At 33.7% G+C, this 18793-nt stretch overlaps 1 protein-coding gene across 2 annotated transcripts in view; it reads right to left on the bottom strand.

The window, feature by feature from the left end:
* Positions 1-18793, bottom strand: part of LOC106128707 (inactive dipeptidyl peptidase 10) — a 131476-nt gene that overhangs the window by 59525 nt on the left and 53158 nt on the right. The window contains exon 1 of one of the 2 annotated variants that reach the window (XM_013327171.1): positions 17219-17533. The exons of the other annotated variant lie outside the window; for it this stretch is intronic. Within the exon in view, the coding sequence (XP_013182625.1) occupies positions 17219-17488 (270 nt within the window). The 5' untranslated portion in view covers positions 17489-17533. Of the gene's footprint in view, positions 1-17218; positions 17534-18793 lie in introns of those variants that run through there. 2 annotated transcript variants of the gene reach the window in all.

Genomic DNA, 18793 nt, shown 5'->3' with positions numbered 1-18793 from the left:
CGAAACAATACCAGTCCCACTCACCCTGATGTAGTGCCATGGGCTCGAAACTATTCGAGACTGCTTGAGTGACCATAAAACGACTTGGCAATACTACTTCAATGATGTTGAATTTAATAATTATATATAAACGTTATTGTAAAAATGAATTCGATATAATATTTTTAATATACTGTCGTGTTTAATTTAGTTATGTATTTGTAACGTGAATAAATCCTGTTGATCCGGTATTAACAGAATGCGGGTAGAAAAAACCGTTGGCTAATCCCCAAGATACACGGATGGAATGCTTTAAGCTTCGTATTAATTTTACTTTCTCGTCTCCCTTGTTTATTACGTGGTATGAAGTAACCGATTTATCAACCATTAAGCTGTGGATGATTTTAATATAATGAATACTTGGTTGTAATTCGATCGTAATACGTATTCAGTTAGTTTTGTATAAGTATATTATGTTTTCGGATTGTAATTTTCAACAGTGGTAGAGCCCGCTTTAACAGCTTCGCACGAATTGTCCCGGCTCGCCCGGTGAAATACCACGACCACACAGAAGACAGGCGTGAAGTGGAAGCAATTCCGCGTTTCGTCTGATGAGTGTGCGTCCCGGAGGCCTAATTTGGTCCCTTCCCATCCTTTTCTTTATAAGGTAAGCATGGGAAGTGGAAGTGAACTTTACGGATGAGAGGATGCATGGAAAGGGAAGATATTATAAAATCTTTAAGTGTATTAAATCCAGTACACATACAAAAAATATTAAAAGAAATAAAAAAATGGTACATTTACAAGAAATGACTCTCTCGTTTTGTTTTGCAAAAAAAAAATAGTTTTCTGATAGCCAGTAAATAAGCGATTTTATAGCTTACTAGCTGTAGCCCGTGACTCCGTCCGAAATTAAAAAATAGTAGCCTATGTGTTTCTCCAGTCAATGTTTTATATCTATGCCAAATTTTAGCGAGTTCCACGCAGCCATATTTAAGGTACCTTCTAACAAACATCTATGCATCTATACATCCAAACATTTGCATTATTAAGATTTATATAAATACCCAAAAATGAATATACTAACCTATAATATAGGTAGATATTTTAATTCGTAATATGGCAACCCTGATAAATTGTCAAAATGTCAACAGAACAGCGCGTCTCCTGCCTAGCGTTGATTTAATCGTGTCGAAAATGTCAACCGGAATATATTAGTGGCACACGGTAAAGGTCGAAAGTTTGCTGTATGTTCGTTATACATCATTTTGGTAATATAAAAGAATAAATATTACTTTGTGACTTTGTTTAGATAGAATTATGAATAAAACTAGCTATCGCCCGCGACTCCGTCCGCGCAAAATTAAAAACAACTTAATAGCCTATGTGTTCCTACAGTCTATGTTTTACATCATTCTGGATATACCTTCAAATAAATATCCATCCATCGAGACATTCGCATTTATAATATTATAAGTATTAATGGTGCAAACAAAATAAAACTTTTGATTTGTTATATCTGTTCTTGTTTAAGAAAAGAACAAATTGTTCATTTGTTACGAAGTAAAGTAACAATGCAAGTTCATAAATCACAACCAAGCGAAAATACTTCACGCGAACTATTAAGTATTTCTTACAACAAAGAAATTGTTATCTATACGTTAACCAACTTTATGGATTTTAAAATGAGTAATATCTGAAATTTAAAAAAAGAAACAGGAAGGGAATATTATTGGAATTGGGATCCACCCATACACACATTCAGTCACTCTTCCAGAAACTCTTATCTCGTCTTCTCAACCTACCAAAAGGGCGAGGGAATTTTTCTTCCAGTACCTTAGCTTCCTTAGCTGACGTCTGACCATTTAAATTACAGCGTCGTTAAAACTACGTTCTAATTCTCTTGTTCGAAATAATATGAAATAGTTAAAGCATTATGATGTAATAAAATGAACGCATAATAAATTATCTTGTTTGTATTGCCTTAGACAGATGGCGCCACTTGTAATGGAATCGGGATTGTGTGACGTCATCGTCGACATATAGTCTACGGCCAATGTTAAATTGTCTCCATGACATACTACGTGTTATGCATTTTTAATCAATGAACTATATTGGAACAGATTGATATCCCATTCTTTAATAAAAGATAGGATCAAATTATTAAAATTTTCGTCCCATACCCCAAACTTTTGAGTGTAAGGAGTTTCGCGTTTCGTCAGAGGAATCAGCGTAATGGAGGCCTATATTTACTCCCTTTTGTGGATGTGTATATGGACAGAGGAGGGACGCATAGAAAAGGGATATATCTTACATCTGCGTGTCTTCACAGTCTATTAAAGATAGGCAACGCATCTGCAATGGCGGATGTCTATGGGCAACGGTCGCTTCGCTTTCGGTCTATTGCGGTGGATGCTTACTCGTTGGTCATGATATAAAAATTACTATTACTAAAATGTTGTAGATGCAATTTTTCTTTAACAAGATTTCATGATTAAAATGAATATTCTGTATAGCTTTTGCTTATGATAAGTGTGAATTAATATGAAAATTTTGATTTAGTTAATTGCAAACTTCCAATGTGACCTTATTAAATCTCAGGTCTCAAACTTTGCAAACAATGTATAAAACTTCAAGTTCCTAGTCTCTTAGTCTCATTATCGATGAATCGTTTTTGTCCCCTGCTTGAGAATTGCAAAGTTTCAAACTGAGAAAGACTTGTTTAAAACAAAGTAAATTATCTGCAAAGTACTGAACTGATATGAGTTTGAATGTTCTTGTTAGAAGTAATTTTAGCACGTTTTTATTTTATTAGGAACTTGCTAACGCCCGCGACTCGGTCTGCGTGGAATTTAAAAACTTAATTGGTAGCCTATGATCTTCCAGACTATGCTTTACATCTATGGACAATGTCAGCAAGATCCATGCAGAATTTCTGGATATGCCTTCTAACAAATATCTATCTATACATCCAAACTTTTGTCTTTATAATATTAGTAAGATTTGTCGGTAACATTGTGGAAGATATTAGGTTGCAAATCGATAAAATTATTATTTATATCATTGAAATGTCGAAGTAAGTTTATAGTCTTTAAAACTAGACCTTTCATGTTCTGTATAGCGCAGTTATTTTTTGTCTGATCGTGGATCATTGCTGAAATATCTGTAGAAAAAACTATTTCCTCTTTAATATATAACGATATAGGCATCGTCTCAATTATATTGAATTTATAATTTGCTGAATAAAATTACTTGACATTCACTCGAGAGCCATTCGAATACAAAACGATTTCGAAGTCACTCCTGTCTCCATTGAAGTGGAACCTTGACACAATAACATCGTTTTGTTTTAGATATTTATGATTTAGAAGTAGTCATTTGAAAAATTCGGATCGATTTGAACAGATTTCATCATATGAGCTATGGACAACTTTAACGTCAAATGAGTCTCATCATCATCATCAACCTGCCCTTATCCCTATCGAGGGTCGGCACAGTATGTCAAATGAGTCTACCGCTAAAAATTCTAAGGCTCTTTGAACACAAGGTTACGTAGATTTTGGACACTAATATTACTGTATCACGTTGTATAGATTTGCTTCGTCATCTGGAATATTGCAACAGCATTTCTAATGACGATCTTGACAAATAGGCAGCGAGCGATTGGCTTTAACAACGAAATGTGAGCGACTCGTTCCTGTGAACGAACCTCTGAAATTATAATGTTTAAGTCGATTAGCGACTAAAATAACCGAGTTTCGAATATACGGAGTTGGATTGGTAAACGATAAGAAAGAAAGAGATAATTTTTAAAATGTTGGCTTTAAAATACCTTCAGTAAAGAACAAAATGAATGATTAAACAGTTGGAAGCAATGAAATCAAATCGAAAATCGTTGGTTAACAAATTAAATGTCATCGAGTTGTAATCGGATTATCGGACATTCGACGATGGACGAAAATCGATTGGTAAGTGCAGCTGAACACATGTCACCCAGGGGACCTTCTCACGACTGACAAGCAGCACTAATGGACTACAGTCTGATAATCGATGGTGACATACTTAGAACGAGTACAGACAGCATAAAATATAAATTATGCAATTTCTAATTACAAAACTGGATTGAAGTGAAGTACACAAAGTTTTGGTTTCATGTAGATTTTGTCGATAGCTCCAGGGGTTATTCACTTGTCTTGCAACCTGTAGGCCCTGGTTCCGAATCCAGCCATGTGCTAATGTTTGCGATTTACATATGTACATTTATTCGACGTTTTATGGTGAAGGAAAAAATCGTGCAACCTGCACATATCTGAGAAGAAATTCAAAGATATGAATAAAGTCAACTAACCCCCATAGGGCCAACGTAGTCTATGGCCTAGGTACCCCTAACTTAAGCACGATCCCGTGGCGTCCCACATTATGGCTATGAGGGAACAGAGGGGTTTTGTGGGTATGCTCCCATTCGGGGAGAGAATCTCACATAACTACCGTGCCTTCCCCGGGGCACGGAGTATGCCTAAAGCATTGCCATCTGAAACAAAAAAGGTGTATGTGGTTTATGTGTTACTTGCTTGTTTCGTAATCTTTGACCAATATTCTGGCAAGACAAATTGCATATTTATTTGTATATATTTTATACGTAAGCAAGTTTAAAGCTCAAATTATCTAAATAGTTAATAATATATTAAGCAGTTAATACTAAAGTAATAACAAAACAAAGAGGTTTGATATAAATCTAAGCAAGGTGACAAGATATCAATGGAATTTCATTGGTATTTCGATGCCAATTATACCCTTCTCAAGTCACTCACTAAAATTCCAGAGGAAATTCGTTGAAGTGAGTAGCGGAATGTACGGTTGCGGATTGGCAGCAAAATTAATGGAACGTTAACAGTTTCTTGTATAGGAAATGTTCTATCATTTGTGTTACGTGTAGATATAGGATTAATTTCAAATACGAATTAAATTCGTGTTTTGTTTTTAAATTAGGAAATAAGTTACTTGAATTATTAATAGGCATTATTAATCTTTAAGCGAGATTAAGTTTATACTGGAGGACGTATATTTCCTAACATTTTTAGTGAAATGGCATTTGATGTTACTAAATCATATATCTTACTAATATTATAAATGCGAATGTTTAGATGGATAGATGATATCGATGGATGTTTGCTTGAAGGTATCTCCTAAACGACTGAAAGGATCCGGTTGGAATTTGCCATATATGTAGTATATAGTCTGGAAGAAAACATAGGCTACTAATTAAGATTTTTTTTTAATTTCGCGCGGACTAATATAACTTCTAGTATAATAATATTATATATTAGGTATAATAAATATATAATAATATATTAACACACAAACGTGTTAAATTTAATCTATTATGGTGACATTTTGCTATACTCGGAAAGCGAATTTAATTCTTCGACTCCCCTGAAATTCCGGGAAAGAATAAAAATTAAATAGAATTAAAGTTATAAAGTGAAAGAATTTAACATAATTATAATTTATTAAACAAGCTAACATTTTATTAGTATATTTACATATGAAATTGTCTAAATAAAGATGTTTTAAAATGTTGAATATTTTAGCAACAGATAGGTCAAAGCAGAGTCCCTTGAGGCACTCCACGATGCACTCTCCTAGAATTAGCGTTAATCCAGACTAGAATAATCAACATATTTTAAACACATTTAATAAGCGGAAAAATATAAATTTACTGAAAAAATAAATAGTAAATTTTGCCTAAAAAGAATTAAATTAAGTGTAATATTTGTCAAAAGCTTTAATGAAAACTAAAATATATGTTATGTTATATATTACTAATATTATAAATGCGAATGTTTTGATGGATGGATCGATGGATGTTTGAATGTATTTGTAGAAAGGCTGGCCAGATTTCGATGAAATTTGGCATACACAGAACATTGTATGGAAGACCACATAGGCTACTATTTTTTTTCCACGCGGACGGAGTCGCGGGCGATAGCTAGTTACGCATAATTTTAGATGTGAAGCGTCTAAGGTAAATAAAATTCTTTATTCATAATGCGTTATATACAAGAAAAAATAGACTAAGATTTATAAATATAAAGTTTCAGGTCCTCGGCTGGAATTTCTTTATTTCCTCGCTTTATTTGGTTTTTAATTTCTAGATATTCATAGATTATATTAGTTAGTGGTCTTAGATAGTTGCATAAATGCATTTTATGTTCGACTAACAGTGTATTACAAAATAAAGTTCATTAAGCCAACATTTATTCGTACGACTTGTTATTACGCGTGTTTTATGGACTGTGTATAAAATGCTTTAATGGTCTTTTGATGTTTCTATTCTAAGAATCGGAAACAAAAGCAAAAAGCATTTTACTCCTGATAAAATGGACAATTCAAATCGCATTTATCGGATCCAGAAAAATAAACAGAACGGAAATTTTTCGATCTTTTGAATTTCATCATTTGCAGCGAATCATGAGCTTTCATAAATAACTATCAATTTTTAGATTTTCTTGATTAAAAACTAGTAGTCGCCCGCGACTACGTCCGCGCGGAGTTAAAAGAAAAACTTAATGAGTATTCTTCTGGACTATGTTCTACATCTATCCATCCATATAGCTGTTCTGGAGATACCTTCTAACAAAAATCCATCCATCTAAACTGTCAGAATTTATGATAAAAATAAACAGTCAATGTCGCTACTTTAATTAGATTAGATCATATTAAAGCTACACTAAGCGAAGCCCTGTCTGACGATTCAACGATTCTGAGTACTCCGAGTTTGAATTATAAAACTTCTACAAGAATTAGAGATATAAAGTTATACTGATGCTTTATTCTTACAACAATTTCATGAATAACAACAAATTCAATGTCATTATGAACAGGAAGCACGTCATTATCTCAGCTGTCTCTGCGAATTTCCCTCAGGACTCGAAACAACATGTGACATGTTCTCTAACATGCAACGGAAATCTGGATTTTTATGGCTATATATCTCTTCGTTAATATGTAGATTTATTTTAAAATGGTGAATTATTTTGGGGCCAATTTATTACATCTTCTATAGTAGACTAGCTGTTCACTGTTACCAGCGATTTCGCCAACGCGGAAAGAAAAAGAAACTTCATTAGTATGGTATTCTGGATTGGTCTACATCTATGCCAAATTTCAGTCAGATTCTAGTAGCCGTTCTGGAGATATCTTCTAACAAACAACCATCCAGGTATCCATACATCCAAGCATTCCCATTTATATTTTTTTTATCTGACATTAACAATTATTGTTCAATGTTTTAGCCTACATTTTATTAGACACATAAAACTCGAATTAAATCCTGGCTGATAAAAAGTTGGCTCCATAAACTACATAAATGAAAAGGATTTCAAAACAAATATCGTTGTAAAAAAAATAGTTATCCTCGACTCTTGACGTCTTTGCCATTTATTATTCGTTGAGTGGGGATTACGTCGCTAAATGTTTATTTGCTTTTTATCTTAAGTGCTTTTAAATAACACTCTACTATCATTGGAATTTTTACTTAATGTTGTACATCATTGAGTTCAGTTTCCAATAGCATTCTATACCTTTTCAAACGGTCGCCAAGCTATGAACTTTGAGAACAACGCTTTGTTTCGGTCCATTAAAATGAAAACATCAAAAGGACATTAAATTGCACGTGAATTAGGTCTCTACAGACTATTCTTCTTTACATTGTTAGACAAGGAAACGTGGTATCAGTGTGACTACTGTTTTTGACCAAATTCTTTCTCGTTTTTTGCGCCTATGTTTACATTAATTTTAACTATCGACATTATCTTCATGACTATCGTATTATAAAAGCACGTGCAGATATAAATATTTTTCTATTTGCTTCTATTATCAAAAATGTGGTATAAAATAATACATTTTTTATAATTCTGAACAAAATCAAATACTGTAGTCTACTGCGTCCCGGAGGCCTAATTTAGTCCTCTTTCCCTTCCCACCCTTTTTTCTTATAAGAAAAGAATGGGAATTGGAAGTGGATTTTCCGGAAGAGAGGATCAATGGAAAGGGAAAATATTTTCTTTCTGTGCATCCTCTCGTCCGTTGATTAAAGGTAGGCAACGCATATGCAATTTGCGTATGTCTATGGTCAACGGTCACTTCGCTATTTCAGCGATTTCAGGCGGCCGCTCGCTCGTTAACCACCTTATTATATATAAAAAAATACTACTACGTTTGTAATTTGGACCTTTTAAGAAAAATTAGACTGTTTATTTATAATGGAACAGTATTATTTGTAAGAAAGAGTATTTTGATGCGTCGGAATGATGTTCCTATTTTTTGTTACGCCAACAAAACAATGTCTAAGAAAATAATATTCTTTTCATATAAATTGAGACAATGTAGGAATATTTTTAAACTTCTACAACATTACAGTTATATTTTTCATATTGCTAGGTACTGTAGGTAATACGACATGACCCGGAAAGTCGGCGTCGACATGTATTGCTGAATTTCGTAAAGGCAAAAGGAATCCCGGTATCCTCGTATTTGCACTTGACGCAAGTCCCCGATTGTTCTTAATGATTGCATATTTCACATAACCTTGTATTTTCTTCAAAAGGTAGTAACTTAAAGACTTCTCCATGAGACAAAAAGGTGCTTTTTATTGTTAGGGGGCAAATTAGCGAGCGGTCACCTAAAATCACTGAAATAACAAAGCGATCATTGTCCATAGACATAAGCAATTGAAGATGCCTTACCTGCCTTTAATCTACGGAGGAGGTGATGCACAGAAAGAGAATACTTTCCCTCACCATGCATCCTCTCATCCGGAAAATCCACTTCCACTTCCCATTATTTCTTATAGGGAAGGGAAAGAGGACTAAAATTAGGCCTCCGATACCAGAGGTGCCTAGTAAAAATTTTGCAGGTATTTTATATATATATAGCTCGGTATTTGCTGTACACCTCTATAGAAACTTTCTGATTTGTGCTCCGTAGTACAAACTCATATGTGCGCAAAACTTTGCGCACTTACGACTATCATTACTCTGAGATTTCGTATTTAGAGTCATTAAATTTGAACGCACCAGTTGCTGTAGATTGCACCATCATGGCTATTAAGATCGCATCTAAATTGACTCCTTTCGAATTGTAAACAGGTGCCTTTATGTGTTTATAAGTATAAAAATAGATTATCAAAGTTTACAGCGCGGTAGTGTTAGTGTTGGTTACGATGTTTATAAGTTACCTCATTCTTTGAATAGAAGGCAATGCCAGCCAAGGTTTTTGAATCCAACATCATCAGCTCACTATACCTCCCCACTGTGGGACTCGGAGCCTATCCTAAGTTAAGGGTGATTAGGCCATAGTCAATCACGCTGGCCCAGTGCGGGTTGACTTCACACATATCTTTGAATTTCTTCTCAGATATATGGAGGTTGCATCACGATGTTTTCCTTCACCGTAAGAACGTCGGATAAATGTACATATGTAAATCGGAAATCGAAAAACATTAGTACATGGCGGGATCCGAACCCAGGACCTGTAGATTACAAGTCAAGTGTTGAAACCCCTGAGCCACCGACACTCAAATTTGAATCTAAAGGAAGAATATTCTTAACAAACAGTGGGGACTTAATAAGTTAAACATTAATTAACTGGAGTTAAAAAGTAATTGAAATTGGATTAATCTTTCAAAAACCGGGATACTTACATAGTTTACATAACTACTAAAAGGCAAGCAATACATTTTTTATCTATAGAATCTTACTAATATTATAAATGTGAATGTTTAGATGGATGGATGTTTGTTTGAAGGTATCTCTAAAATGGCTCAACTGATCTCGATTAAATTTGGCACAGATGTAGATCATAGTCTGGAAGAACACAGGCTACAAACTATTTTTTTTAAACGCGCGGAAGGTGTTACTGGCATCAGATAGAATGTATAAAAGTTTAGGCTTAAGTTTTTTTTTATATCAAAAGGTGGCAAACGAGCAATCGGCTACCCGAAATCGCTGAAATAGCGAAGTGACCGTTGCCCATAGACATACGCAATTGCGTATGCGTTGCCTACCTTTAATCGTCGGAAGAGAGGATGCACAGAAAGAAAATATTTTCCCTTCCCATGCATCCTCTCATCCGGAAAGTCCACTTCCACTTCCCATCCTTTCCTTCTAAGAAAAAGGGTGGGAAGGGAAAGAGGACTAAATAAGGCCTCCGGGACGCACACTCATCAGACGAAACGCGGAATTGCTTCCACTTCACGCCTGTCTTCTGTGTGGTCGTATTATTTCACCGGGCGAGCCGGGCCAATTCGTGTGAAGATGTTAAAGCGGGCTCTACTACTGTTAAAAGTTATATGAAATTCGACACATTGTTAGCTACTGTATAGTATTAGATATTTAGTTAGTGGTTACCAGTAATTTAGATGTATAGTTGCATTTTATGCTTTCAAACGGCAGTTAAACTCTTAACGTCGCATAAAACAAAGGTCGTTATATTGAAAACAATGTCAGTGCACATTTAGTACCAACATTAAAATAAACAAATGAATAGAAGAGATATTTAGTGCACGAAAAATAATATACGAACATATCGGTACGTGTTATGGACATACTTTAGACTAATATGTGTTTCCCCTTTCGCCTATCAGCTTACTGACAATCGGACCAATTTGATTTTTTTTTACTATGGACTTAGTGGACGAGATTTTAAATGTATTCTAAATAGGCCCAATAGATTTTTTTTCAAACCAATAGGCTGATTGGCACAACAGCAACCACCCGTAGTCGGCGTAATGGTCAAAATTTCCTGATGCAAGGATGGGCATTGTTTAAAATCTGTCTATATTTTATTTCAGCCGTCTTTTATCTTTTCTTTTTATGTTTTTTATGAATTCGGTACAGTTTCGAGTAAAACTTTAACAATTTTATTTGTTTACTAAATGTTATCTATTTCAAATACGATGGATCGTAAAATTTTGTAGTTATCTATAGTTGGGATTTCGGTTTGTCCGTTTTTTTTTATAGTTGTTGAACTGTGCGATAAAAATTTCAAACATTCGCCGTTTCCGATATCAGATACATTGCACGCTTCAATTTCCACACGACCGTTTTGTATTCGATGTAGTCGTTTAGAAATATTGTTAAAAAATATTTCCCATGTCTGACATTTATTTAATTTTTAATGCTTCTATCACGTTATCTACGTAACGGTTGCATAGATCTCGCTGAAATCTGACACAGATGTAGAACATAGTCTGGAGAAACACATAAGCTACTAATTATGTATTTTTCTTATTCCGCGCGGACGGGGTTGCGGGCGACAGCTAGTTTAAAGAAGAAAATAATTAAAAGACTAGTTCTAATGCGGTAAACTTTATTAAATACTTGTACCTACACGTAAATCAAGAGATATATTAAAATTAAAAACCTATACATAAAATTTCTTGCATAACAAAAATGCTAAAAGAGGTACAAAAATATTAAAAAACAAGGTAACATAAATTCATAAATTATTTTGGAAGAAAATTCAAATTATAGTCAACGGGTCGGTATAATTACCACTACAACTCAGATAAAAACACGCTTATCCGAATTAAGGCTTATGAAGCTTATTTATTTTCATTATTATGTGGCTTTTAAAATAAATAAAAAATATTTTTACGAAATTCACATCTGAATTTTTTTCATAAAAGTAATCTTGTACTAAAGACTTGTTTTCAGCGATAAATAAAACACAATTTTTTTATCTTATAAATAAATAAGTTTGAATTAAAAAAAAACTAAGAGTTAGCTCCGACATTGTTTGTGGTCTTATATAGAAATTAGCAGTTGCCCGCGACATCATGGCCCCGGGAAAGAAAATTTCCGAGCCTATTCAATGCTAACAAACAAATATTACCTTTTTATATGTACTTTATATAAGTATATAAGACCCCAAAAAAGGTTATCTGCTTTTAAAAAAGGTAGAGGTTTATCATCATCATCATCATCATCATCATCAGCTCACTATACGTCCCCACCGAGGGGCTCGGAGCCTACCCTAAGTTAAGGGTGAGGTTTATAGCAGAGAAATATTTTTATATCAGTTCCCGGAGGCCTAATTTAGTCCTTTTTCCACCTTTCTCTTATAAGTAAAGGATGGGAAGTGGAAGTAGACTTTCCGGATGAGAGGTTGCATGGGAAGGGAAAATATTTTCTTTATGTGCATCCTCTCCTCCGTCGATTAAAGGCGACGGTCACCTCGCTAGTTCAGCGATTTCAGGTGGCCGCGCGCTCGTTTGCCACCTTATGATTAAAAAATTAGTATCCGTAACTACTGATTAAAACATTGCTCTTTTGATAGCACAGATTATAAACTACAGATTATCTTCTCTATGACTTCTCGAGTAATACAAACAATCTTTGTTATTTTGTAGAACATAACAGCGTCTTTATAAACAGATCATCGGACCCAATCTCGATAAAGTTTTGTCTCGAACTTTGAAAGAGGATTAGGATCATTTATTTATATAAATGGATATCCCAAAACCCACGGACAATGAGTAAACTTTGTCGATAAATTTCATTAAATATATTAAAATATAATTTCAGATTTAATAGTGCAACAGTGAATTTTGTATAATAGTTTTATTCATTTAGTTTATTGTTTTAACTGTTTTAGTTTTTATTAAATTATTGCATATAGTTTTAAAAGTTTTAACAGTTTTTAACATTTATTATTTATATTTTGTTTTTAACTTTTTTAGCATTAACTAGTTTTAAACTTTAATTGTATTTAGTTTTAGAAATTTTTATCAGTTTTTAATGTTGAATATTTAGCTATAAGATTGATTGTTTATAAATATTTTTACACTTTTTTATTGAAATAAAAGCCGCATCGTAGGTCCCTGACCCAAACATGTTAGGGGAACGAGAGGGCGGCATAGAGCCCAAAAAATCAGTGAATTTTGAACCTATGGCATGTAGCTGGTGATAATATAATTATGACACTATTGTCTCACCTTGGCATTGGTGGTTTAGAGTTACACCACCATAGGCCCACGATCGTGGTACAGTAATTCTTCATTCAACGATCCGAATACGTCTGTCTCAGTCTGGCATATGAACGCCTACTTCTACTATGAGACACAAAGACAGAAGGCACTACAGATACTATGCTAGAAAAACTTAAGACTTGTTAATTAACCTAATACTAGTTTATTTTTTACCTATCTATAAATTAAATTGGAATTTCCGTATGTAATCTCTCTCTCTCTCACTCTTTCTCTCTCTCTCTGCCTAGCTTGCATCCCTCAAGGTGGTGGGGTCAGCTTTTCCAATACGTCTGTTCCACTTCGCTCTGTCCATGACATCTTCCTCTGGAACTTGGCACTTACTCATGTCTTTTATTACTACATCTTTCCATCTGGTTTTGGATATAATATAAAAAAAATGTTTCGTTCATTTACTTAGAATTTTTAATTTATAAATATTTTTGTCTGTCTTGCAAATCCGGTTTGTTACGAATAATCTCCGCATCAGATTAATTTTGACTTAAACTGGAAGTTAGCTGATGTGTTCGTGAGTAACATACTTTTAGCCTAAAACTAATAGATATATAATTAGGTATAAAACAAGACGTCTGTGCAACGTCTCTGAAGTAATAAATAGACGAAGCCGTATAAATGTGTCTTGATATATCACATTGGCGGCCATTGTTTCGCAGCTAACATAATAAAATGCTGAACAATGTTAACTTAGGAATCTTGTGTTGGATGCCAAGTTATATATTTTGGAATTATTTGTATACACAGACTGGTCAATGAGTATCAGTTATAGAGAGTTCTCCCTTATCCTGGTTCGACTGTATATGTTTTTTTTTTTTATATCAAAAGGTGGCAAACGAGCGTGCGGCCACCTGAAATCACTGAAATAGCGAAGTGACCGTTGCCCATAGACATACGCACTTGCATATGCGTTGCCTACCTTTAATCGACGGAGGAGAGGATGCACACAAAGAAAATATCTTCCATTTCCATGCATCCTCTCATCCGGAAAGTCTACTTTCACTTCCCATCCTTGCCTTATAAAGAAAAGGATGGGAAGGGAAAGAGGACTAAATTAGGCCTCCGGGACGCACACTCATCAGACGAAACGCGGAATTGCATCCACTTCACGCCTGTCTTCTGTGTGGTCATGGTATTTCACCGGGCGAGCCGGGCCGATTCGTGCGAAGATGTTAAAGCGGGCTCTACCACTGTTAAAATTGCATTGAGATGTATCGTGTTTTCGTACCAGGCGGTAACATTCGTGCGTTCACAACTTCTCAGATTTCTTTTACTAGGTCATATTGTGGTATAGGTCAAAATAAAGTTCTTTGGAAATATGAAATAAAACAATATTTTTTATTAAATTTATAGAGTCTTATATAAATATCAACGTTTTCAAACTTTGACGTATTATCCTACTATCGTACTAATATTATAAATGCAAATGTTTAGATGGATGGATGCTTGAAGGTATCTCCAGAACGGATCTCAATCAAATTTGGCATACATATAGAACATCTGGAAGAACACATGGGCTACTAATTACGTTTTTTTAACACCGCGCAGACGTAGTCGCGGGTGGCAGCTATTTTTTTTAGAAATCCTATTACATACATATTTTTTTTAACTTTACATCAGTATAGTTTTTAACTTACGTAGTTTTAGCTGCAAGTATTGACTCGTGTCTATTTTATTTTTGTATCTCTGTTTTAACATATATTTTATACATTGTGAAGTTTTCGATTCCTTTACGAGTCGTAATTTACATTTACAATTTACGTCCATAAAATCCGTCATTGTATCGATAAAAACAATAAATTCAACTAAAAGTCGTGAAAACTACGAGATTTGTATTTATTTACTCGACCGGTATCCCACGGAAACTATTTAAAACGACAATAAAAGTCGAATCTAACACCTGCTTTTAAATATAGAAGCTCATTTCCTATGCCGTAAAATTGGTTTCTGAAAAAAATAGCAAAACAAACTTCCTAGTTACTGGTAGTCCACAGGCTTCAAATAAATGAGTCAATTTAGTAGAGTCATTGAACTTAAAAATAATTTGAAGATCCTACACGGACTACTCAAGTCAGTATCGACAGCTTTAGATCGCCGGTCTTGAGACCTTCACTTTTAAAGGAAACTGAAAATGCGTCCGCATATTATGATCTTAACTGTAGATAGTGTATGTCCACCCTTATTCTTTACCTTTAGATTTATGTAACGTGTTTGGTTTGAACTTTCATATAATTAACAGAATTCATGACAATTTTTACATTAGTAAATTGGATGCATAAATTTGACACTAAACTTATAACATAATATATTTTAATAGTGGTATAGCCTGCCTTAACATCTTCGCACGAATTGTCCCGACTCGACCGGTGAAATACCACGACCACTCAGAAGACAGGCGTGAAGTGAAAGCAATTCCGCATTTCGTCTGATGAGTGTGCGTCCCGGAGGCCTAATTTAGTCCTCTTTCCCTTACCACCCTTTTCCTTATAAGGAAAGGATGGGAAGTGAAAGTGGACTTTCCGGATGAGGGATGCATGGAAAGGGAACATATTTTCTTTCTGTGCATTCTCTCCTCCGTTGATTAAAGGTAGGCAACGCATATGCAATTACTTATGTCTATGGGTAACAGACACTTCGCTATTTCAGCGACTCCTGGTGGGCGCTTGGTCTTTTGAAACCTCATGATATAAGAGAAATATACTTCCTAAGGATATTTGAAACTATAACTTAAGTTAGAGATTAACAAACACATACTATTTTCTACTTAAACTATGTTACATAGGGGCTTATTGCCAAATGTACACAAATATTGGATAAAAGCCAGTAAGTTTGGTTTCCGGTCTACATTATGCATTTCCTATATGTATTTAAATAGATAATAAATATGTTAAAATAGTACATAGCTTATGACTTATATTTGTTCTGTATGAAAAACTATATTACATAAAAAACATATAAAATATTTTTATAATATATCTCGAAAAAAAAACAAATTACTTTTAAGTAACAAGAAACATGGCTTTACACGTGAAATAAATGATGCTTTCAGAATAAAAAAAAACAAATACTGATTGTCATAATAAAAAAAATAATATTCAAGTTATTTTAAAAGGCATAAATGCGAGGATAAAGCCTTTGTGTTTTATCTGGACTGCACAGTCGCAGCTTAAAATATCCTCATTTAATGCCTTTCTTACACACGAATTTAAACTTACAAATATTTTTGACTCGTTCATATAATGTTATCTTTTTAATATTATAAATGCGAAGGTTTAGATGGATGGGTGCAAGAAGTTATCTCCGGAACGGCTCCACGGATCTTGATGAAATCTAGCATAGATGTAGAACATAGTCTGGAAGAACACATAGGCTACTAATTAATTTTTTTTAACACAGCGCTGAGTCAATGGTGACAGCTAGTCTACAATGAAGGAAACATTTATTATATTAAAGTTACTTAGTCAAATATTTAAAAGAAATAAGGCTAGGCAGAGGTTTTTAGCACAATCCTAAATTATCTTCAGTTCAGGCAGGGATTCGTGGATAAAAATAAAAAAAACAAAAGTGAACGGAAATAAAGAAAAGAACAAAGGTTATTTTGTTGTAAGAAATATGAGAAAAAATTACATTTGAATTTAGAACATATATTTTTTAATTAAGATATTAATGGAGTTATAATTTTGAGTATTCCATTATAACTGGCAGTGTACAAAATAACATTGTTTCTAACTTAATTTAATACAGTATCAAGTTCAATTACCTAGTTTTCATCACTAATAGTAGACGAGAAACTCAATGTAGAGTAACTCGAGCGCTACATGGAACTATAGAATTGTGACGCTAGGATAAAGATAAAAAAGCTTAAGTATTTTTAGACATTATTAGTAAGAATCCTTTGTCGCGAATACGCGCTTTCATTACAAAGTCAAGTGTCAGATTGATTAGTGAGGGGACATAAACGTTGACATTTTAATAAGGCTAGTGTTGCGCCGATAAAGCACAGTGTCGGGTTTTCTTCCTAACAGTATGTAAGGTGATGTCATTGAAGCGGTGAAGGGGAGTTACACAGGTTTTTAAATCCAGCCAGATATAAACGACAGGTCAGATTTCACGGTTACATTTTACATAAGTTTAATTTGATGCCTGAAATTTTAGATAAGTAATAAATTGAGTCTTATTGGGTTTGAAAGTACTTACCTCTGGATTGATCGGTGGCGGCATAACAATCTTTTTTTGAGGCGGTGATCTTAACACGACATTCTCATCTCTTATTATAATCTGTGGTTCCATTGCTAAGAGTTTCTTCTTGCATTCTTGCATTTGTAGACATTCTTTGTCTTTACGTGACAGCACGGATTCGGATGAAGCATGCTTTGATGATCCCACTGATGTATTCTTGCTAGATAGTTTTAAACTGTCCATAGATGCTGTTATTTTGGAACTCTCTTTACCGTTTGATGACGCCATTTTTATTCACTTCACAATATCCAGAGTCATATAAATAAGATTCAGATTCTACTTTTAATTTATATTTATAAAATCAACTGCTGTTCTTTACTCGTACGTAACTCGGAAACGACTGAACGGATTTATCTCATCTTGGTCTTGAAATGTTCATGCTTATCTAGGGAAGGTTTAAAAGGAATAATTTGAATAATTTAGGCGAACTAATTAAGTTTTTTTCCATTCTACGCGGAGGGAGTCACGGGTGACAGCTAGTTAGGAATAAAATCATCATATGTTTTAAAGACTTTTGTTTTGTTTATACAGGGTGTCCCAAAAGGTTACGTACATAGGAAGGGGGATGATAGGTGTGGTCACAAGGGTCACCAGAAAAATAAAATGAAAATTCCCCTCTGGGTATTAAAAAAATAAATGTAATTTTTTAAAAACTTATAAATTTTACACTTTCTGGGGCAATTTTGTAACCGATGTCCTACAAATATTGCTATATTTAAAAAAAAGCTATTATGTTATCGTCAATAACCTTTTATCAATATGAATTAAAAAAAACAATACAACTAACAAAGATTTTAAAGAAAATTAAAATTGCCCCAGAAGGTGTAAAATTTTTAAGTTTTAAAAAAATGCCATTTATTTTTTTTAATACCCAGATGGGAATTTTTATTTTATTTTTCTGGTGACCCTTGTGACCACCCCTATCATCCCCCTTCCTGTGTACGTAACCTTTTGGGACACCCTGTGTATCTATAGAAATAAAGGTTTATGATTATTATAATTAAATGATAGTTATTATAAGATAAAATGTGATAGTTTTCAATGTATTTGTCCTGTTCTTTGTACGTTATAAATATATTGGCAGATATCAAATCGTGACGAGTATCTTGAGAGTTGAAAATGTTGTATTTAAAACAGAAAATAAATTTCTTTCAACATAATTTATGTACAAACTATTCATCAACAATTTTTAGTTCATCGATCATTATTTAAAAAATAAATAAACAGATCGAATAGTTTATAAAATACGTCAAAATATGATTGAATTATATCAGGAAGCTTAAGATATACAAATATTATGTATTTTTTTATATTACACCTCTGAAAAATACGAGTAGATTTCACATGTAAAGAAATGTTCGTATACTTTTACTCACAGGATAAATATAAGATAAAAATATCTTTTTTTTTAACACGATATAGAGTTTCTAATCGTATAATTTTATTCTTACTAATATTATAAATGCGAATGTTTAGATGGATTGGATTGATGATGTTTGTTTAAAGGTATCTACAGAACGGCTCAACGGATCT

The sequence above is a fragment of the Papilio xuthus genome, unplaced genomic scaffold (assembly GCF_000836235.2).
Source record: "Papilio xuthus unplaced genomic scaffold, Pxut_1.1 DF829758.1, whole genome shotgun sequence".
Lineage (NCBI taxonomy): Eukaryota > Metazoa > Arthropoda > Insecta > Lepidoptera > Papilionidae > Papilio > Papilio xuthus.
Note: the sequence above shows the minus strand (reverse complement) of the source record. Positions and strands in the feature narration are given on the sequence as shown.